The sequence below is a fragment of the Aulonocara stuartgranti genome (assembly GCF_965226115.1).
Source record: "Aulonocara stuartgranti genome assembly, chromosome: 12".
In the NCBI taxonomy this organism is placed as follows: Eukaryota; Metazoa; Chordata; class Actinopteri; order Cichliformes; family Cichlidae; genus Aulonocara; species Aulonocara stuartgranti.
In genome coordinates, this window is record NC_138948.1 from 32,747,706 (window position 1) to 32,771,751 (window position 24,046).

The 24,046-nt window shown below is 39.4% G+C and overlaps 1 protein-coding gene and 1 long non-coding RNA gene across 2 annotated transcripts; one reads left to right on the top strand and one right to left on the bottom strand.

Moving 5' to 3' along the window:
* Positions 1–2,409: 2,409 nt before the first annotated feature.
* Positions 2,410–5,945, bottom strand: LOC309718990. Its single transcript, XR_014280126.1, has 3 exons — positions 5,255–5,945; positions 5,051–5,164; positions 2,410–4,961 (listed from the first exon to the last, which is right to left on the bottom strand). It is a non-coding gene; the product is annotated as an uncharacterized lncRNA (long non-coding RNA).
* Positions 5,946–18,866: 12,921 nt separating this feature from the next.
* vamp5 (vesicle-associated membrane protein 5) lies at positions 18,867–23,641 on the top strand. The gene is made up of 3 exons (XM_082555147.1): positions 18,867–19,137; positions 21,421–21,564; positions 22,847–23,641. The coding sequence occupies exons 1-3, from the start codon at positions 19,129–19,131 to the stop codon at positions 23,006–23,008; spliced, it is 315 nt and encodes a 104-aa protein (XP_082411273.1). The 5' UTR covers positions 18,867–19,128; the 3' UTR covers positions 23,009–23,641.
* Positions 23,642–24,046: the final 405 nt, after the last annotated feature.

The following is a 24,046-nucleotide window of genomic DNA, read 5'->3' on the forward strand; positions in this document are numbered from 1 at the left end:
GATTACAGAATCGTTCCAGGCTACCTGCGTAGAAGAAAGGCAGAGAAAGAAAAGGCTAAGCAGGACAATGATGCCTGGTTAACAAAACAACAGGAAACAGTTAAACCACTGGCCGAACAGGAGAAACAAAACATTCTCCAGGGCCTAAAGAGGAGGTTTAATGAGCTAAACTTTGAATATCAATCCCTCCCTTTTACTATCTCCCCTTCACAGCACAAAAAATACAATTACAAAATGTTTCTCGAAGAGGCAATGAGTCAAGTTGAAAAAGACATTGCCCTTTTTGAGGAACATAAATACATTTACGTAGGCAGGGAAGATGCATCTGACGAACAACAGTTACAGCGGACTCCACTGCCACCCATTAGACCGAAAAAGACAAAGTTGACACCCGCTCCTCAAGTCACACAACCAACGAAAAAGGAAACTTTCTCGACCGACAACCTACCACCTTTTCGTAGGATGTGTGTTCCACCTATATCCAGAAGTGGAAAGCAACCTATTCCCATGACTGAGAACCTTCACAGACAACCTATTCCCACCCAACTAGTTATAATTCCACGACCTAGTCCTGTCCCTCTGCCACCTATTTGTAAAAAAGCTGAATCTACACCCCGACCACCTGTAAGACCTCCAATGAAACGAGGTGTAACACCCATCCTTCCACCCATTTCCACCAAAAAGCTGTAGTGCTGTACCGTTAGAGTAGTTTTTTAACTACCTAACCCCCAACCGGTCTTGACAGAAGCCGCACCATCTGAGCCTGGTTCTGTCGAAGGTTTCTTCTTTTTAAGACAAAGGAGTTTTTCCTTCCCACCGTCGCCCAGTGCTTGCTCAGATGAGATCATTTGATTGTTGGGGTTTTCTTAAACATAAATTGGCCTATTGAAAAAATGTAGTGGTTCTTACTACATTTTATTTTCAATAGACCAATTTATGTTCAAAAAAAAAAAATTACAGCAGAAAAGAAAGCATGGGAGACATCTGATGCATTTCATTGCTTTTTAAAAAATAATTTATAATTTATCTGGAACAAATAAAAGAAAGTAAAAATAATCTTTTGTGGATTCTTTTTCTTCAATAAGTAGTAGAATAGGCAGTTCTTTATACATAAAGCGTAGTGTTTTGTTAAAAAATAAAGTGGCACAGCGGCACTGTGTTAAAGGCCTGTGTTTTTACCATCAGCGTGACAGCACCGTGCCGCCTTTGCAGTTTTAAGGCCCAGGGAAACAAGCCTGCCAGCGCTCTGTAGCGGCTGTGACCGCTGCCGATAAGGAAAGGCTGCTCTTCATAGAGGACTCAAGCTCGGGGAAACGTTTTCTGGTCGACTCTGGCTCCCAGAAGAGCCTCTGGAACTCTTGTGTCGTCTTTACAATGGTATATTATTTAATCTCAAAAAAAACAAAATAAAAAAAAATTGGAGATTTCCCGTATCACATAACATGTGCAGGTACACTGGTACAGCACATGTGAGCGAAATTCTTATGTGTGTGCAACAGAGGTGTGCAAAATACAATAACATAAGAACAAGCAAAATATACGAATGGGTAAATCTGAGAATTATAAGAATAAATATATGTACAAATATAAGAGTGTATGTTAGGGCTGTTCGATATAACGATATATATCAAATGACAATATAAAAATGTCTATCATTTCCTATTACGCTATCGTTTGTTTCGTGATGTCGTAAAATAAACTGTTTACAGCAGTATTTTTCATCGTTTTGACGGTCACCTTAGTGGCTATATTAATTTCTTAAAGTTCTCTCTTTCTCTTATATTTAATATAACCACACTATGGGCGGGCAAGTGCCTGTTTTTACGTGTTTTCGTTAGCAACAATGACGGTAAAACCATCGCGTGGTTCCGCTGTACGCTTGTTTGTTTTCCACGTAAACCTTTCACAATAAAGCTCAAGATCCTGTTGAGACTTTTCAAAACAAACTGAATCACATGAGAGAGTATGCAGAGTTTACAGATGAGAAGCAAACAAAGAGCCGTCAGACTCAAACTATATGTATACACCTGCCCGCCTTCGTAAACAACTAAATGCTATGTTGCCCTATCATTTTTTGATTGGTCCACATGGTATATTTTTTCACCAATAGGAAAGGCTGGGGGAGTTGGGAGGGGGACTGAGTGCTTTCTAGTGTTTTTCCTTATAAAAACCGTTTCTTCCCGCAGTAAATATAAACAACGATAGTATTCAGGAAGAAAACCTGCATATATTATACTGAACATAAAGTTGTTTGCAAAACTTGTGCATAATTTTTACAAATGTACAACTTCTATTCGCATTTCAAGTTATGAAAACAATTCCTTAAACATGTTTGTGGCTTTTACAGTAAAAATGACAAGTATTTTCTACTCGGATTTTTTTTGTCTGAATTTAGATCTATTGTGCAAATATAGTATAAATGAAAAATTAACTCAAATTTCAGATATTTGAGGTTGTGCCAAAAAAAAAAAGAAGAAGATTTTTTTAAAGGTGAAATATAGAGGTAAAATCTAAAGTAGTCAAAAACGGCCAATTATACTCTGGACCCCAGAGGGTTACTAAATACATTTACATGTCTTGGTGACTGCAGCTGGAACCTTGGCAAAAAGTGTATGTGTGTGTGTGGAATGCTAGCTACCAGCATTCATAATATAATAGTTACAATAGCAACAGTAACCAGGGGGGTGGGGCTTAAATGACAGAACAAAGACAGGCTACTATGATGTCACATGCCAGGCCACCATGATGTCACATGCCAGGCCATAAAAATCTATAAATAGGGGTGCCTCGACACACAGTTGTAGAATTCCCTTGCAGGTGAATTTAAGCTAGCGATTGAATTGTGTTTTCAGATGAAAGCGCTTATAACCTTCTCCCAAAGTAGAGTACTCTTCCTCCACCCAAACCTAAAATGTATATTTCTAAATACAGGGAAGCAATTGTATTAGAAAATAAATATAAAAATGAACACAGGACCATGGTGCCAAGAACAGTTAAGGCCCCATCTCATCGCGAAATGTGCCCACAGAGGCCAGAAGGCGAAAAACCTGAACACACATTCAGGAAAAAACCAGAACACACAGGCATGAAGAAAGTCATGGCTCAACCTGCTTGTGTGGATACACGCAAAGGGGACAAGCAGCTCCTTGAGAAATCTGGACTTGTCCCCTTTTATTTACAGAAAAACGATTACAGAATCGTTCCAGGCTACCTGCGTAGAAGAAAGGCAGAGAAAGAAAAGGCTAAGCAGGACAATGATGCCTGGTTAACAAAACAACAGGAAACAGTTAAACCACTGGCCGAACAGGAGAAACAAAACATTCTCCAGGGCCTAAAGAGGAGGTTTAATGAGCTAAACTTTGAATATCAATCCCTCCCTTTTACTATCTCCCCTTCACAGCACAAAAAATACAATTACAAAATGTTTCTCGAAGAGGCAATGAGTCAAGTTGAAAAAGACATTGCCCTTTTTGAGGAACATAAATACATTTACGTAGGCAGGGAAGATGCATCTGACGAACAACAGTTACAGCGGACTCCACTGCCACCCATTAGACCGAAAAAGACAAAGTTGACACCCGCTCCTCAAGTCACACAACCAACGAAAAAGGAAACTTTCTCGACCGACAACCTACCACCTTTTCGTAGGATGTGTGTTCCACCTATATCCAGAAGTGGAAAGCAACCTATTCCCATGACTGAGAACCTTCACAGACAACCTATTCCCACCCAACTAGTTATAATTCCACGACCTAGTCCTGTCCCTCTGCCACCTATTTGTAAAAAAGCTGAATCTACACCCCGACCACCTGTAAGACCTCCAATGAAACGAGGTGTAACACCCATCCTTCCACCCATTTCCACCAAAAAGCTGTAGTGCTGTACCGTTAGAGTAGTTTTTTAACTACCTAACCCCCAACCGGTCTTGACAGAAGCCGCACCATCTGAGCCTGGTTCTGTCGAAGGTTTCTTCTTTTTAAGACAAAGGAGTTTTTCCTTCCCACCGTCGCCCAGTGCTTGCTCAGATGAGATCATTTGATTGTTGGGGTTTTCTTAAACATAAATTGGCCTATTGAAAAAATGTAGTGGTTCTTACTACATTTTATTTTCAATAGACCAATTTATGTTCAAAAAAAAAAAATTACAGCAGAAAAGAAAGCATGGGAGACATCTGATGCATTTCATTGCTTTTTAAAAAATAATTTATAATTTATCTGGAACAAATAAAAGAAAGTAAAAATAATCTTTTGTGGATTCTTTTTCTTCAATAAGTAGTAGAATAGGCAGTTCTTTATACATAAAGCGTAGTGTTTTGTTAAAAAATAAAGTGGCACAGCGGCACTGTGTTAAAGGCCTGTGTTTTTACCATCAGCGTGACAGCACCGTGCCGCCTTTGCAGTTTTAAGGCCCAGGGAAACAAGCCTGCCAGCGCTCTGTAGCGGCTGTGACCGCTGCCGATAAGGAAAGGCTGCTCTTCATAGAGGACTCAAGCTCGGGGAAACGTTTTCTGGTCGACTCTGGCTCCCAGAAGAGCCTCTGGAACTCTTGTGTCGTCTTTACAATGGTATATTATTTAATCTCAAAAAAAACAAAATAAAAAAAAATTGGAGATTTCCCGTATCACATAACATGTGCAGGTACACTGGTACAGCACATGTGAGCGAAATTCTTATGTGTGTGCAACAGAGGTGTGCAAAATACAATAACATAAGAACAAGCAAAATATACGAATGGGTAAATCTGAGAATTATAAGAATAAATATATGTACAAATATAAGAGTGTATGTTAGGGCTGTTCGATATAACGATATATATCAAATGACGATATAATATTTTTGTTGGAAGGATACAAGTTCTTCCTGTTCTTCTTGTTACTGATAACCTGACCGCTGTCTGTTTTGATCTTCTTCTTCTGGTCTTCTTTTCCCGTTTCTCTCACAAAACGCTTCCTCTTACGGTCCCTAAAAAAAGAAGGGGGAAAAAAGACTTTAAATTATAGTTTGAAATGACCATTTGGTGGATACTGAGTCAAACATAGGGAAATTTGTACCATTTCATCATTTTCTTCTGCTGGTTAAGGCGATCGCCTTCATCTCCCATGAGATCAAGGACAGCTGAAGAGGCCTGCTGTTCAAAAGCACTGCCCTCTCCACCGAGACTCAACCTGTCGACGCATAACACAGGACAAAACAGCATAAAACACAAAGCCATTCACATTTTTTAAAGAAACAGATGCAACAGTTTAATGCCTCACCCTCTCTCAGAGTCAAAGTCTTTAGGTCTGTAAGGGATATAATACTCTTCATCTTTGCCTGACTGCCTCTTTTTCTTGGTCTTTGGTCACTCTTCGCCATCTTCCTGCTGACCTCTTCTTTTACCACCTACCACTTCTGAAAACACCCCCTGGTGGAAATAGAAAGAATTACATGGTACAAAGTGACAAAGCATGATACAGAGATCCTACTATCTTCCTCTTCTAGTTTGTATACAACATCATCTACATCAAAACTGCACTTTATTTTGCTTCTTCTTCATCAGACAGCACAAACAACTTTCTCATTTTGACTCAAATATTGGTTTTGAATGAAAATGATGAAACAATCCTGGGTGTTTATTCAACTTGTGAGCAGGTTTTCTAATCCACCGTACTATTATTATTGACACTAGTACATGTTCGTGCTGCTGGCAAACTAATACACTCAAGAACATATAGCAAAGCAAAAAAGTGAAAAGTAGGTCTTGCCTACATAAATAAACATAAGACAGTTGTGAAACTTTGACATAGTAACATCTGCAGTAATATTTACACCTGTGATGACATCTCACCAGCATTAGCCTTATTTTGAAACCAAGATTGTTTACACAGAGTTTGTAATTGCAGAGAAATGCTCCATTTATTTTGGTCATTTCATTTTTGAGCAGGAAGCTCACCTTTCTTGTTATAGCCTTTAGACGAATAGAGAGATTTCCAATTAAATACATATTCTTTAAATAATGTTCCCTCTTATAAAAAGTAGGATAATTTAAAAAAAATTTTTAAAAAATGTATTATACCTCTATTACTTAGAAAAAAACTGTTTTTTTTTCTGTTGTCTGTTATATAACGTTAGTGATGCTCGTTTCAATTCATTTCTTAATCAGCTAAACAGGTCAGTTAAGAAACAGTCAAATATTAAGTTAAATTTGAAAACAGTTTAAAAAAAAATATCCCCATTCCAAAATGTCACATGACAATCTCATTGGCTCACGGAGTTATGATGTCACTACACGATCCTTTGAAGTTTTTCCTTAAACAGGGGTGACACACAGCAGTTTTTTAGTTCGTGTCTTCGCAGCATTTGTGTTTGCAGCCTTCACACGTTCACCACAGAAACTTTTGGAAACCTTTTCAGAGTTGTCGTGTACAACCTTCAACATGTATCCAACAAGACACCAACCAAGGCAAAAAGATTACGCCGCTTCTCCTTCCTGTCGTGGCCGGCCAATTTCCCCAAATGACCTCTTAGCCGTCCAAAGGGCATTACATGACAGTAAGAAGGAAAACTACCATCTCCAGAATAAAATTCAACAGATTGAAGAAGAGAAACTTCAACTGGAGGAGAAGTGTAGACAGATGGAAGCGCAAAATAAGAACCTGGAAGAAAGACAAAAACGCCAGCCCGACATAAATATTATTAATGAGGGTTGGGGAATCAAGTTTGGACAAGCCCGAGAGCAGATTGTCTTCCTAATTAAGGAAAACAAGCAAAAGAGCGTGGAACTAAAGGAGATGTCCAACCAGCTTAAAGACAGCAAAGCTACTGTTGAGAAGACAGAATGGGATCTCCAATATATGGACCAAATGAATCGGCTGCTCCAAACAAACTTCGATGAAGCTGTGAAAAAAAATGAAGAAATCCTCCAACAGAAGGAAGAACAGGAGAAAAAGCAAAGAGACATGGAGCACAAACTCAAAGTCACGGAGGAAAAATACAGAATGCTGAAAGAGAAGGTGGATGATACTCTGCGCCAAAATAAAGACCTTCTTCACGAGAAAAAGCAACTAGAAGGGGAAAAAGAAAAACTGGACAAACAATGCTCGCACATGCAGAAAAGGATGGAGCAAATGGCGAGAAACAACTCCGAGCTCACTAAGGGGATATTGTTGGAATACAACAACTTGAAGCGCAAACACACTGAAATGCAGGCGCAAAAGCAAGAACAAGACAACATACATGACGACCTGCAGCGTACGCTCCAAGATATCCACAAAAGAAATGAGGAGCTACAAGACATGTACAAAGAAGTACAACAAAGAAACGCAGACATGCACAAGGACAAGATAATGCAGGAGGAAACATCCAAAGAGCTCAGGGAAAAGCTTGAAGAAAAACAAGCAACGTTGGAAGAGGTGGAGAAAACGTGCAAGAAGCTTGAGAAACAAAACAAAGAAACCATCGATGAGTTGAGAACCCTCATCCTGGAAAAAAAAGCTCTTGTAGAAAACTGCATGAAAAAGAAGAACAAACGCTTCCGCTGGCCCTGGAGGAGGAACTCTACTGCTTCCTCAGCAGGTGTAGCCTCGTCTTGCTCCACCTCTGTTCACCTCCCCAACCAGTCCCGGCAGTTGACTGTCCCCTCCTGAGCCTGGTTCTGCCGGAGGTTTCTGCCCGTTTAAAGGCAGTTTTTCCTCCCCACTGTCGCCTAGTGCGTGCTCAGAGGGGATTGTTGGGGTTTTCTCTCCTCTACCTTGTTTCATTATTTACTTAACTTTTTGTGCTTACTTCATTTTACCTTGTTTCATTATTTACTTAACGTTTTGTTCTTACTTCATTTTACCTTGTTTCATTATTTACTTGTTAACGTTTTGTTCTTACTTCATTTTACCTTGTTTCATTATTTACTTGTTGACGTTTTGTTCTTACTTCATTTTACCTTGTTTCATTATTTACTTGTTTAACTTTTTCTTTTTCAACTTATTCATAAAACAATAAACCAATTGAATTTATCCTTTGAGTATTTTTCATCTTTTCATCTATAACTTTTTCAAACATTCATATCTGTCGTTTATCTTCTTCTTGAAACCTCATAAATGGCAAAGGAAAAATCCTGGAACATGGTTTGAAACACTGAAATTGTTTCAGCTGAAACCGGCAAAGTCATACGTGTGTGTGTGTGTGTGTGTGTGTGTGTTACTCTGTACATGAAACAACTTTGTAGAAAACCATTTTCCTGTCGAAACATTAGCAAACACAAACAAAGTGTTATTAACAAACGAATTACTAATATCCCTCTCTATGATAGTGATTTATTTTCTTACGGGATTAAAACTGTAAATTTTACCAAACTAAAGAAAGTAATACAAAGTAATAAAACTTTTTATCATTTAGTTAAGATCCAACATCCATTCTTTTCATAGTTGGTTGCTACCACCAGAGGGCGACATGGAGTACTTTTACCCATGTAGAGAAACATAAACGCTCATATATTACACACGCACCAACATTTTACTGTCTATTACTACATCAGTCTGTTTACATTAAACTGATATTGATAAATAAACTCACAAATATAGCTTCATGAATTTGGTAACGTCCTGTAAGTCATATCGTCAAATGCTTTTGTTCCAAAATAAAAAGGCTGTTGAAATAATGATTGGTGTGGTTTTTACAGGTGAATGAGCAGCAGAATAACTACAGAGAATCTGTGAATACATGAATGACCTTTTGTAATATGCCTTTAGCCTATTAGTGCCCTGAAAGAGTGGAGATTTTACCTATTTTAGCAAAATGATCTACAAACTGTATGGGTGAATATAGGAGCTTGTTAACAGGTTAGCATGTCCAACTAACAGACAGGAAAATGAGCTATGTATTTTTTAGATATCATGTTATCAGCTGACCACTGAAAGCTCTTTCTGCATATATCTTCTACACGTTCTGTCTCTTGTCACGTGTGTGTTTATATTTAAATCATGTATGTTGATTATTTAAATATGCTTTTTCATTCATTTTTAAAAAATGTCAACAGCTGTCGTTTACAGATTCATTGTTTACTATATGCTATATATATATATGAACATGAACAAAACTGAAAACACTGGGTCACCGACCCAGGAACCCTGACAATATGTATTTTACCTGGTTAATGTGTGTGGCGGGGCGTGGTCTGCAGCGCCGCTGCAGGGGAGGCGGACGCACCTGAGCGGCACCCGCGATCACGCCTCGGCGCCTTAACGTCTGTGCTCTCTATGCTGTTGTGTTGGTATGTGTCGGGCTGTGAGCTTTAACACCGGCTGTATGCATACAGCAACCGTGTGTGAAAAGTGGTCAATAAAGAGAAGCTGTAAAGCGTGTTCATGGAAACATCGTTGGGTCTGCCGTAATATGTTTACAATGGGACTTCTGCTCCTGAATCTCTGCGCACAGCGTCTGCAAATCGGAGCTGTATGAAGTCACTTTCATCTTTATGCAGGACTGTAAGCTGTCATCTGTGAGGCGTGAGCGGTGTTTGTTTTTAACATAGTTCACGGTGCAAGAAGCTTGAGAAACAAAACAAAGAAACCATCGATGAGTTGAGAACCCTCATCCTGGAAAAAAAAAGCTCTTGTAGAAAACTGCATGAAAAAGAAGAACAAACGCTTCCGCTGGCCCTGGAGGAGGAACTCTACTGCTTCCTCAGCAGGTGTAGCCTCGTCTTGCTCCACCTCTGTTCACCTCCCCAACCAGTCCCGGCAGTTGACTGTCCCCTCCTGAGCCTGGTTCTGCCGGAGGTTTCTGCCCGTTTAAAGGCAGTTTTTCCTCCCCACTGTCGCCTAGTGCGTGCTCAGAGGGGATTGTTGGGGTTTTCTCTCCTCTACCTTGTTTCATTATTTACTTAACTTTTTGTGCTTACTTCATTTTACCTTGTTTCATTATTTACTTAACTTTTTGTGCTTGCTTCATTTTACCTTGTTTCATTATTTACTTGTTGAGGTTTTGTTCTTACTTCATTTTACCTTGTTTCATTATTTACTTGCCAGCCCCACCTGCCAGCCCCACCTCCAAGCCCTGAAAACACATTTAGATCATAATCCAACATCACTGCATGAGTCTCTCTTATCCTACATCTGTTAATTTGCAAAAAAAAAAAAAATGGTATCATCTCCTAATCACACTGTCGTGGTTTTAGCAATAAAATGATGCTTGTGTCAAAAACATAGACTGCATATGGACTTGAAGACAAATATGTAACTTTAAGGGGAAAAATAAAAGCAATCTGTGTTTAAGATAAATAAATTATGTCTCATTGAGTAGGAAGATGGTGTAAGTGATACTGTAATAAAACGTGTGTGCAGTGCCATCCTCAGCTTTGTGCAGGCACGTCCTGCTTCCATTTAAGCAGCAGAGGGCACTCAAGAGTCGGTTGTTTGCACCATACACTCAGTGGCTCTGAAAGAAAACTTTCACTGTGGAGGTCACTAAAACACCACACACGTTAGCATAATACTTTGGTTCTTTCATTTGATAAACAGAGCACAATCAACAGCAGGATCTGAAGAATAAGCATCTGTAACATTTTAAAGATGTACTATGTTGCACACCTTTTAATCCTCACTTAAGATTCAATTCAATTTTATTTATACGGTGCCAAATCTCAGCAACAGTTGCCTCAAGGTGCTTCATATTGTAAGGTAAAGACGCAGTAAAAACCACAACAATCAGACACCCCCCTAGCAAAAAAAACTGGTGACAATGGCAAGAAAAACTCCCTTTTAACAGGAACAAACCTTGGGCTCAACAAGGCTCAGGAAGGGGGAAGCAATCTGCACTTATGAGGGCAGATGTTGTGAAAATTTGCACTGAATAGGTCAACATGACGGACTACAAGAGAAGCATTGCACACAGATGTTTTGGGTGATGACTGAGAGATTACTCCAGCATTAGCATAGTGCCTTCTGCATTATACCGATTCTTCACACTGGTCAACTTAAAATAACATAATAAACCTGCTGTTTATACTGAGATGTGATCTGAGATTTTTGGACTTGAACAGATGAGACCAAAAGTTTCAAATCTCTAAATCAAGCAAACAGAAACGAGGCTTTTGTCTGTTTTCACACTGCCAGTGCTACTAGGCTCTTCAAACCATCCACCTGGCTCCAGGATCATTTATGGCCTCTACATAGGCCCACGTCAACCAATTGGCTCTCAAAGTTGCAGTTCTGTCATTTTAGACTGAAAATCTGCAGCACTTTATCTTGAAAGTGGTAAAAAAAAACCCAACCTAAATATCTATTTAAACATAATATCACCTATATGTATAGAAATGTTGCAAAAGGTTCCAAAAGTTAACTGCCCATTTATAATCTCCCTTCTCTGTGACTCCTTCTGTGTTCATACAGGCTGACTGTAATAGAGAAATTGCTGATTTGCCAGCAGATGGAGACTGAGAGTCCAAATGATCTGAGTCTTGATTAAGTTGATCAGAGGGGATTCCCGCAGAATTTTCCTTGTTGTTCAGTGAAGATCAGGTCTTGATAACATTATGAAGGTTGTTGTGCCACATTTTGGCACACGTTTGCTCTCTGTTTGTCTAATCGCAGGCTTTGCTAATGTGTAGAGCAAAGCAAAAAAACAAAAAAAGCTAAACTATGATGCAACATTGGGTTATGGAGTTTAAGTGATTAAAAAAGGGTGTATGCTACAAACTACACCCAGCTGGTAAGGCTGGTTGCCAGAGAGCCTTCACTGATCAATGTTTTTCTACAGCAACAAGGTCTATAAAACCACATATCGTTGTGTTGTTTTACAGGCTTTAAGGTGTATTCTGTGTGCATTTTGTCAAAGAAACTGCAAAAATAAAATGCAAAAACAGGCAAAGGAAACACACTGGTCACAACAATAAAAATTGTAAATCCTTTGTGTCTTTAAATGATTTTTTTGGATTCTCTTCCCAAAGTAAAAAGAATAAATCAATCATTTCAAACATTCCAAAGTGTATTCAAACGAGATAGACAGCAGGTTGTAACAGGCTGGACTCTGATGTTGACTTAATAGTTTCTCAACTGAGCCTGTCTTTCCGTTCACTGTGAAAGTGCTGTTTTGCCCACATGTGGTTAGTAAAGCAATATAGTTATCCCCATGGCAAAAGACCTAATTAAGCTTTGCGACAACAGCTCTGGAACACAAAGCTCATTTGTTACTAATGGGAAATCAGCCCCGACTGTCATGTGAATGTGACTCTGCCATCTATGCATGAACCTCAGGCAGTAATGTGAAGGGAGGGTGGTCAGTATCCTGAATGCAACCTTTGTATTTGTGAAGCTTTTTCCCCACAGCAAGCCTTTTGTTGGCCTGGTCTGTGTCACCAAAAACTGTGACCCACCATAATGTTTAATACGTAGACGGTGCTGATGAGATACACAGTGATAATTATACTGTCATACAGATGATGTGCTAGTAAAAAGAATTTATGATGAGTGCAGCCTCATGTTGTTTATGTTTAATATTTAAATATCTTTATATTACTATTTTTATGTAATACACTCTATCGTAGTGTCATAGTACTTCATAGTGCTGAAGTAGATGATACTTTTACTGCACTACAGTACACAACACCACACAAGAACATACTGTATGGTTTGGTAAAATATAGTATATTGTGAAACTGCACAATATACTACTGTAAATTTTAAAAATCTATCATTGTGCTGTAAGACTACTCTCACATAAAACACTGCCTGAAACAATTACATGAAAATTAAACACAACAATATCATCATACAGACAGCTGAAACTGAAAGCGAAAGTATAACACAGTGATGGAGGAGTGGAGAGGCAAATTTCGTGGTACTAACTCTTAAATAGTACTGTAATATTAGTAATAGTTATTATTATTATTATTATTATTATTATTATTATTATTATTATTATAGAGATAATAATAGTAGTATTTATTGCTAATAAAGTAATAGAGTTTTAAGTTTGTCAACTCCAAACCACTGATTTTAACACAGGAGATTCTTTTTTCACACATTTATCTTCACTCACAGTGTAAACAGAAACTGTGACAGGACCAGATTGTTTGCTGTATTTTTTCCCGATTAACTGTATTTACATTTGTCACTCATTAAACCTTTGTTGACGGAAAACAAGGCCCCAGGTGCTCATATATTCCATTCATGCCCATTCCAGTTGTTAATGATTACCTAATGTTATTGTATTTTTGTCATTACAGACCATCAAATACTGCTGTTTAAACCCAGCTACCTCCGCTCAGGGAAACAAGGAAGTAGCCCTGGGAGGTACGCGGAGCAGTTCTCGTCTTACAACCAAATTATCTCATTTGAACCAAAACCACATGTTTTCCTAAACATAATTAAATACTTTTGGAGCCAAACCTAAACCTAACAGCTGCCAAAAATAACAGAGAACAAGAAGTGAGAACGAACATAACCTGCAAGTGAAACAGAAGAAAGCGCAGGTGTGAACAGGCCTGTGGTTCTACTCACACACTCAAGCTAGGCGAGCTAAGCTAAGCAAGCTAAGCTAAAAGCTAAGCAAGCTAAGGTTCAGTCAAACATCACTTGATCATTTATGAATCATGGAACTAATACGTGTTTCCAAAATCTTCCAAGGATTAAAAGAAATTTATTCGCTTTCTTAGTTCCTTTTTCACTGTTAAGCCATTTGACCGCATACATGTGTGGAAGTTTGATGATGCAAATAAAATTGCGCTTATGCCAAAATCACATGATGAAGAAAATTTACCCCTTTCATGTTTTGCACGCATGGAAGGCCTTACTTCCCATTTCTGATATTTCTTTACTTTCCTCTAATTTTCACACCCTCATGGGACACGAATAGAATGTATGTAGCATGTATCTTTATTGTTATTATGCGGTGCAGAAAAATTTGGTTTGTATCTCCACAGATTTTAATAAGATTAAGTTAAACACACACACACGCACATACACACATATACTATGCAGATATGATTGCAAATATGTAAATTATAATGTGTATTTTTTTTTCCATCAAAGCTAATGGAACACAGCAAATTAATATGGTCTGCTGGTCTCAGGCAGGGGTCTCATGCTTGTTGAATCAAACGCTGTGGGAAAGAATTCTAATTGCTCACCGAGTGACACAGCTAAGCAACAATAGAGCAGTGTTGTCTGCTCATCAGCTCCCTATCATATGCGTGTCACACAGACATACACGGAAGCAGTCTTGGTTAAAAACCTGTTTGATGACCGACTTCTTCAGAAAAAAGAGAGGCTTTAGTCTCTGAGTGATCCAACACATATCATAACAAAAACCTAGTGTGTATCTACATCACATTTATGCTGAAAGACATGTGCCATTGTTTAGTTTTAAAAAAAAAAAACATAAATTACAAGAAACAATTCCACTGCAGGAAGCAGCAAAAAGTACCACAAAGAATGGCCTTCTTGATATGGCACAGACTTATCCCTGTGGGGATATGACATGGATATTACACATATTTCACATGAGGAGGACGTTTTAAACGCTTTCAGGGCCCACAAGAAGGCAACACCCTTAAGCGACCCAATGTCACAGAGTTCTGCAACAAAAGGGCTGTGCGTCTTATCACATCACAACACGTTTGACAAGTTCAGACAGGAAGAGCCACACACTGCCAGGCTCTCACTGAATACAGCAGCATATTAGTTTGTTTATCAAGCAGTCCTTCACAGTTTAACACAGCACAAAAGATATAAAGGATAAACAGTACTGCTGCGTTCAGGTGCCTCTGGTGATTTTCCAAACCTTTGCTTGTTCTCTGTGTTTTCCTGAGCGAAACTTAGTTTTGCATACAGTGTTCCTGTCAATAACGCCATCTACCCACCATGTAACTATTGGAACTATCACTGAACCAGAAGGAGTGAACTGCCTATTTATTTTTGTACAGTTTTTCCTCTTGTGCTTTGGTGAGTTAGGGAAACCACGTCTTTTTTTCTTCTTTTTACATTTTGTTTCACATAGGGTTAGGTAACACTTCCTCTTACTGGTTGGTTTTGTTTTTAGCTTTGCTTATGCCTTCAGTTTTGGGTACTGACCTTTTGACCAAGAGTCACTGCTCTTGCTCTTGACGAAGGCGGTCGCACTTTTCTCCTCTCCTCCCCTCCCTTAGCTTCCCTGCTTAGCCTCTTATGTCCTTGTCTAGTCTCGTGTTTTTTGTATTACTTTTCCCTGGAACACTCTCTCACAGTCTGTTCTCTAAAACCTAAAAGAGGAATTATGGATTTGATCAACTGGTCCCTAAATGCAATTGACACCCCTTTCTCAACGAGAAGTTTGGGCTTGGGTGAGCCTGAGTGCTGAAGATATCTACCTATTCGGAACCATGGTAACAGGGTTCTTTCTGATCGGAGCTGGCTTGGCCCTGACTTATCAAAGATTTAAGAAAGCAGAACCGGCTGTTCAAACCCCCACAAGGCTGCCCACTGGGATTGAAATGATGGGACAAGACGTGAGTTTCTCAAAATGGGCTCATTGAGTGCAGCACGGATAAGATCTTGGAGAACGCACGGCTGCCGTGAATACTCAGAATAAGATCTCTGAGTGCAGACTGGATTACATCTTGGAGGGGCTCGCTCGGAATAACATCTCTGAGCGCAAATTGGATTACATCTTGGGGAGGCTCACTGTGGTCGTGAGTTCTCAGAATCGGCTCTTTGAGCACAAGAATGACAACATCACAGAGCGCAAGTTTGATAACATCATGGAGAAGCTCACGGCTCTCCAACGGGAGATTGAGAGACCAGTGTTGGACTGTTAGAACAGCTTTGAAATTCATATGAGCTGTTCGCACTAAAGTAAAAAGCACCATCACTTCATGCGGATACCCTTTCGGCGCCAGCTGCGGTCGCAAGGCTGGAGCCGAACAAAAAAACCCTGATAACGACTGTGTTTAGTCTGTTCCTTCCCATTCCATGCAAGACCACCTGGGTTGGCTGGAAGACTGTTTACTTAGCCTGGCAGGGCGAAGGACACTGTCTCAGCTGAACTCTGGACACGCACACACATACATATATACTGATATGCACACACTTATCCCCCCTCCCTTTCCAAACGCCTTCGATGCTTGTTCCCTCCTGGGAACACGGCGGGTCTGAGCCCGCGCTGGAATGGTAGCGCTGGGCAGGATGGCTGCTGTGTTTGCTTCGGATTACTCCTCACCCCCCACCCGACCCTGTGGCTTGTCATGTGTTCCATAATGTTGTGCTGTGGACATTTATGTGCTTTTTTGTGCAGAGGAGTTTTTTTGTTTCCTGCTGTCCTCCCAGGAGCCCAGCATGAGTAGAGGTCTCTTTTTTCCTCTTGTACTTTCCCATTGTAGTGTATATTTCAGTGTTTTTTTTTTCTGTAACACTACCGATCTCCGACCTGTATCCCTATGTGATGTCTATGATGTGTGTGTAAGGTCGGGGGGGGGGGGGGGGGGGGTCCTATTTCACTGCAGGGCAACCTGCACATGGCGAATAAAGCCTTGATTGATTGATAGATTGATTGATTGAGTAGTAACAAACCACACCTTTAATTGTGACTGGCAGCTGGACCTGGCTGCAGCTGTTCCATTTCCCTACCTCTGGACCTGGGTATTACAGAAATCTTCACTTATTCTCATTCATATATAGTCCTTCTTCGTGATTTCTTCCAGCTTGATTAGACTCTCAGTTCCAGACACACTGAAGACTGACAACATAAACATCTACCGTGTTTCTTTGTGGGTAACACTGTTCTTTGAACACCTCTCCCTTCTTTCTCCAAACATAAGCAGCGACTTTGTGGCCAAGGAGCTCTAGTTCCATCTTATCTGACCAAATCACGCACTTCCAGTATACATAATCTGTCTCCTGGTTGTCCTTAACATGTTTTAGTCTGACTTGAAGGTGTTTCTTTGGCAGAAGTGGAGTTTTTCTTGGTCTGCACCCTCAAAGTCCATTACTGTGCAGGGCTGATTGTTTCTTTGAGACTACAAGTCCTGACTTGGCTACATCATTTATAAGTATCTTGGCAGTTGTTCTAGTGTCTTTTTGTTTGTTTGTTTTTTTCGGCTTTTTCCCAGAGTCTTTGAAATCTTTCTCTTTTTTCTCAACTCTATTTATTTTATTTTTGGCATGATGCTTTCTCTTTTCTGCACCATAACACTGCGACAAATTCCTTGGTCGTATACAAATCCGGCAATAAAAGTGATTCTGATTCAAGAAATCATCACTGAAGTTTTTATGCTGTATGTTAATTTGAAGATAACCCTCAGTTTTAACTCGATTTTACAAGCTTTAACTACTACAAAGCTAAAGCACATCATCATGGTTTGTGTTGTGGTATAAAACACTTGTGTCATTTTTTATTTTTTTAAATAATTCTGTTATTGCGTGCAGATAGAAATAACTTATGCTCTCTGAAGAAAACTACTATGTTTAGAAATGCTATGTTGGAAATCCACATTAAAAAGAATGCCGTTTTTATACTTTTTATAAGATAGGTTGACATGAAGTAAAAGTTATGTTGTGCCAAACATGTCATATGCATATTTCTCAGGTCACATGGGGGTTCACAATACTACAAATTCATAAAAAATACGCAAAACAGGCTCCTCCACAGCTCTACATCAAATTTCATATCTGGCTTACACAAACATATAATTTATTGTTTTGTTTTGTTTTTTGTTTTTTTGTTGATGAGTGAGTACAGGGGTGGGATTTAATAAGTTTTCTTCGTCCCACTCCTTTTTCAGGCAATTTTTGTTTTTTGTTTTGTGCATTTTATGTTCAATATAGGTATTTGTTGTGCCTGGAAATGAACAAATAAATGAATGAATGAAATGCTTTAGAAATGAAACAAAGCTTAAACAAAGCTTAGAGACATATATCTAAACACTGAAACATTTCAGTGTGTGCTTAGCCATTTCATGTAAAACTGACATTCGTAGATCATCTATAACAAACAAGAGAACCCACTTCCTGCATCTCCACAGTCACATACACCCATTTCCTGTGTCTGAATAGTTTCATCCAAACGACAAAGCCATCGTTATCTGTGCTAATGAAGTTATGAATGTGCACATGCAAACCAAATCTGGATATACAGAGCCCCTGTCAAGGTAAAGGTAACATAAGCTCTGGATATAGATATAAAGCACAATAAGACACAATAAACACGGGAAAGGTTTTTGGTCATCTATCCATCTATAGTCTTAACCGCTTCAGGGTCCACTTCAGGGTCGCGGGCTCTAACGCAGATGCCACTGGGTGGGGTACACCCATCTATCAGACAGATGGAGAGATATCAGACAGATGATGAGTTATCAGCCAGTTTAGAATCCCTAATTAACCAAACATACATGTCTTTGAACTGTAGGGAAAAGCCGGAGTAAACTTACAACTCCACGCAAGGAAGCCCGAGCCGGACAGCGGTTCTTGCCTCTTACTATGAGGCAAGCAGCGCTAACCACTGTTTCACCACTAACAGTAAATCCCACGAGCTGCGTGGGTGTGAATTGGTACAAATGCAGCACAGAAATGCCGAATATTCCCCAGATTTTACTGATACTTAAGCACGTAAAATTAATTTAATGCAGCTGTCATGGTTTGAATATAAATCGTTATTTGCAATGCATTCATAGGTTTAGTAATATATGTATTTAAAACATTTATACTTATATAGATGAGTATAACGGATATTAAGTGTAAAAATGAATAAACAAAAACAAAATAAGTAAAATCTCTTGTCTAAACTATAAACTACTAGGTGCATACTTTACACAGTTGCATAGACTGTGGTACAGCGCGGGGGAAATCCGGGAGTTTTTCACCACCGTTTTGCATTTGACGTTGTACGTAACATGATTTTTCATAAACACGAGGTTTCCGGGAATACCTCGAACGCCTCACAGCCAAAGCGCAAACAAGTTGTGAAGCCACAGGAGAGAGAAGTGAAAGTGAGTAAGGTGAGCTCGAGCGCAGAAAAGAGGATACGGATAAAAGAAAACAGAGAAATATCTCTCTGTCTTAATTTGTGACATTAGTCCGGATAGAGCAGCGGAGCCTGGGTGTTCCTCCTACTGCAAAGTCGAGTCGACTCTCCCCTTTTAAATGCGGACTCTGTGACAGTTTCGACGCAAACAGCACGAGACAACATGGACTCGGTAAGTGCATACCTGCCTCCTCTGAGCTAAAGGACATTTAAATGGCTTTCACAAAAAACACGAGATGAATGAGAGATAAAGTTTGTTAGAGCTGCCGTTTTCTTTCTGTCTTTTGTATTTTCTTTACTTTTAAGAACGCCTAAAGCACGCTGTGACCATTTATAGTCTGTTATGGTACTAATGAACAGGCAGGTCAACCTTCAGTTCTCTTAGCTTAGCTTTTTACAACCCAAACTAACGTAATCATCCAGAGACTCGGTACAGCGAGATAACACAACGTCTGTGAAGGTTCTCAGTTAGAGATAACATGACGTTAATTCATACATTAACAATGTGAAGGTGAAGAGAGGCTAACCCATTTTCAGTCAAGAGAGGCACCAGGTCATGTGTGAAATGAGATAGATGTAAACTAAATGGAATGAATTTATTTATTATATTTCTTCTCTTTTCATTTTTAAACCTGCTCATTTAACACATCCTGCTTTAAGAGTAAACATCTAAGATTATAACAATTTATGGACCAGCAGAACACTTAAAACAGTGCCATGATACAACATACTGAGCATGTTATAACATGATGTGGCTTACTGGGATAATATCAGGTACCTGAATGCGGGCAGGCAGGAGGGAGGGAGTGAGGGAAGGAAGGAAGGAAGCAAGGAGGGGAACTGGAATGGGCAGCATTTCCTGTGTCAAGACACCGCCATCTGAATTTTAAACATACACCATTGTTCAGCTGCTATTTGCTATGCCCAGGATGAGATAAGCCCAGCATAAATCAGTTGTCACCATTGCTGGGTGAGATGCAAGTTTCTTAGCCAGGTCCAATGAAAAGCAGACCGCAGTATGGGAGGGCTACGAAAGCCTTTAGAGAAACAGACAGCTGAGCGTGAAGTGAATCAAGGTGCTGAGGCATATTTGTTTTGCTCTGTCTGTCAGTTTCCTGTTCCTGTCAGTATCTGAGATGTCGGTTTCCTCTCACGCCCCAGAGGACGAAGGTGAAGGAGAGAGCTGTCAGGATACCAGTGGCCCTTTGGTCAAACTATCCTTGAAAGTAGTTCAAGGATAATTTGACTTGACAAATATCCTTGAAAATCATCCCTCTTGTTGTTGTTCTGCTCATTTGCTGTCTAATAAACAGCTGGTACCAGTCTGAGTGGCAACACGTTTTCTTTTTAATAGTTTTAACATGTCAGAATGTGTTTGCTTTACTGTGTAAGTTAGTTTGTTCTGTGAGTTGCTTCCAGAAATATATTTGTAGCTATACAGTTTAACAATTAACATATCCCTGCTTAAGCACGCTTGAAAAGCAGGTGACGGGTGGAGAAGAGTGCTGCTGTGTTTATAAAACAAGATGCCAGTCTGACCTGTATCAGGCAGCCTAGATCTTGTTGGTGCTGGTTGCCATTTTTTTTATTTGGCAGCTTAATGTTTGATTCGATTTCTTTTCAAAAGTTGTTTACAAAAAAACGACACCAATAAAAGTAATATAGTAATAGAATTAGAAGTAACTAAACATCCAGTGTTGCTACTTGTTCTGTTTAAAAAAGAATTTCCACAAAAGCCCACTGAAACGTCTCAGCTCCATTAAAGGAGACCTGTTATTATTTTTCTTACTTTCTCTCATATATACAGTTACAGTGGTAGAGGCTCTTAATTAACTTAAGCAGAGACATTATAAGATAAGTGACTTCTGCAACAGCAAGGTAGAAGTATAGTTTTAAACTCTTAAACTCTCGATCTAATTTATTTAACCTTAATTGAACCAGATTAAAATTGTGTATTGGTGGCAGATGAGGGGCTGCACAAAGACACTAAATTAGGATTATTTTTGACCATGAATGATATGAAGCTCTACTCTAATAGAGTCAAAGAATGAAAATATACCCTTGGTAATGGGCATAACAGGTCTCCTTAAATTTGATAGCACATATTTGAAAGTGACGCACAACAGGAACAAAAACTGGAGTCATCCAAATTAGAAATCCAATCTTGTGACTTTCTTCTTTTTTTTAAATTTGATTTTAGTTGTGACATAATGATGTGCGCTGACCTGCATTTTTTGGCTACACAGATGACTTCCACAGTCACTGTGGGCATGCTCACTGAGATCCTCTGTTTATCCAAAAACACAAAGAGCGCCTCACAGTTTGTGTGTCAACTGACATCTGTCATTATGTCACCGTGAGAAAGTTTAAATAATGTGAGCACATAATTCCTGTGAGGGTCCTAGGAGGTTGGGTTGGTTTAGTTTTAATCAAACTGTGTGTTTTGATTGGACAGGAGAACGGGAAGAGCCACCTGCAGAAGACCCAGGAGGAAGTGGAGGAGGTGAAAGTCATCATGCTGCAAAACATGAACAAAGCTGAAGAAAGATCTGGCAAACTCAATGAGCTTGAAGACAGGGCTGATCTGCTGCTGGAAGAGGTACACTGTCCAAGTGGAAAAGCATCATCTCTTAGCACAGCTCTATTTTGCCTACATGTTCCTTGTAAAAGTCTTTGGCTTTTATTTTGAAGGTGAATAACTGGGGCAAATGGCACACAGATCCCCTCTCCACAAGCACCTTTGGATTAATACTAAGACATGTCACATTGATGTCTATAAATATGCTTTAGGTGGAGCTGGAGAGGAAAGCAAATGTGCGATTTACATCCTGATTCTGTTTTATGGTGCTATATTTAGAAAGGTATTTCCTATTGTTTCTTAAGATGAATGAAACAAGCTGGTCTCCCTGGGTATGAATATCCTTCCAGGGGTCAACAGCGAGGTTGCATCATTCCCACATTGCCCCATTGGCTGCGTTACATGACACTGGTGAGGAGCCAGGGGGAGAACTAAAAAAGCAGACAGGCAAATTGAAGTTCAAGAAGCAAACTGAGCTACTTTTGAATATCGTAGACTGTGAAAAAAACAAGGTTCGGTTCCTATGTGTTTCAAAGAAAATGCATAGATTCTTACAGAGGATCTCACCGATACAAAAAAGGAACAGGCTTACCCCAGACAGAAGTAAGCAAGTTTGACAAAACTGGGATCAGCTAAATCAAAAACATTAAAACTCTTCAGTCCAGAGCTTTCATTTACACAGCTTTGCTCACTGACATTACTACCACCCTACTCAGCACCAGATCATTTGCATTGCACTCAGACCACAACACAGGAAAAAGAATCTGCCAAAAGGTGACACCTGGAGGCAACTTTAAATCGTGGGTTATAATGTAGTTAATGTAATCTATCCAGTTCAATAGAACTATTAGAATAAAAACACCCCGAAAAATCATTTATCCCACTTCATGTATGCCTGTCTGATGAAAAAATATGATCAAACTGAACCAGAAATATGTGGGCCCTAAAGAGAAAACAAGATGAAAGAAGCTAAAAAATCAAAAGCTGAGACATAAAGCAAATCTCTGTGGATTTAACATTAACAGGTTTGAATAAGAAAGCACTGATTGCTGCAGTTATATCGAAATCTCCATTTTTCTTGTACTTTCCTGTTTAATGAAAAACACGCTGACCTTCAGTCTGTGACTCGTTTGACCTAAAGATACAAGGACTTCCTCTGGATTTGTTTACGTGATAAGTTTACTTGGAAGTGGCATGAGCGTGTCAGTTCTGGGTTTTATCTTTGTGATCACAGCTATTAGACATTTAGAAATGTAATTATACAAGAACAAAATCTTAAACCTTTTAATTTTGTTTTTCGCAGAGTAAAAAGTTTGAAAAGACATCCACCCAGGTGAAGACACAGAAAAGATGGGCGAACAAGAAGATGAAAGTGGTGCTTATTGCAGTTGCGGTGGTAGCAGGACTCATCATTCTGAGTCTTATAATCGTTGCTATTGTTCAAAGCACCAAAGGAAGTGACTAAAGGTAAAGCACCTGGGAAGAGGAGAGGAACTGTAACTGTGGAACTCCAGCATCTTGCCTGAACTGTTCTCTATGACATATTTATGGAGGATAATTCCTGTTCTTCACTCTACTGCACGCCTTAAGTTGATATGGTACCGTGGGTTGCTCAGCTGCTTTTTCTCTCTCCTTTTTAAAAGACTCCCTTCTTTAAAAGGTGATGTTTTCAAAACACTGAACAGCCCACACCAAGAGATTATAGGTGGATTTAAAGTCTTATAAGTTCACTGGATGAATATCAACAGAATGAAACTGGTCCACTGTCCTCCCAGTGAAATCTCACTGCCATGAATATTTATTCAAATGGTATCTACATACTAAGTAGATACCATTTGTGTTTTGCCCCCTTTCTTTTTTTTAAGGAAAACTGCAAGTATTTTTAATCAAATATCACCAGGCTCCTGCTGCGGTGCCCATTCATCTCTCAGAGATGATCAAGAGATGAAAGAAAACAGAACAGATGCCAAACTTTTATAAATATGTATCCGCCTCAGATAGCTCCACGTGGGAAAGGAGAAATAAATGTCTAAATGTGATAAGTTTAGGTGTAAAACTTACTGTCCTCACAATCATTAAAATGTTTTTGTGTTTGTTATTTTTGAGTGGTTTATTTTGGTGTCAGGTTGCTCTTCTTTTCTTTGCTCAGATACAATCTCCAGATTTCTTCTTCATGTTGCACTTACAAACAGAATGTAAGGTCTCCACGTGCCATGTCAGTATGTCATGTGACCAGCACATGTGGATGGAGAACAGATTCACTCCTTGACCGTCTCATGTTTGGAGTCGTATTGTTAATAATTTGAAAGTCTGAGCTTGGAGCCCTCAATAACGGGAAAGACAGTTTCTGTTTATCTGTAGTCAGAACGAAGAGTATTAGAGAAAGCAGTGACCCCTGGTGACTGATGTTTTCATTTTAGATAAACATGCTAGGTAGAGGCCAAAAACCTCTGTGGAACCATAATATTTATATGTGTGTGGAGCTTTCCAAATAATCAGGTGA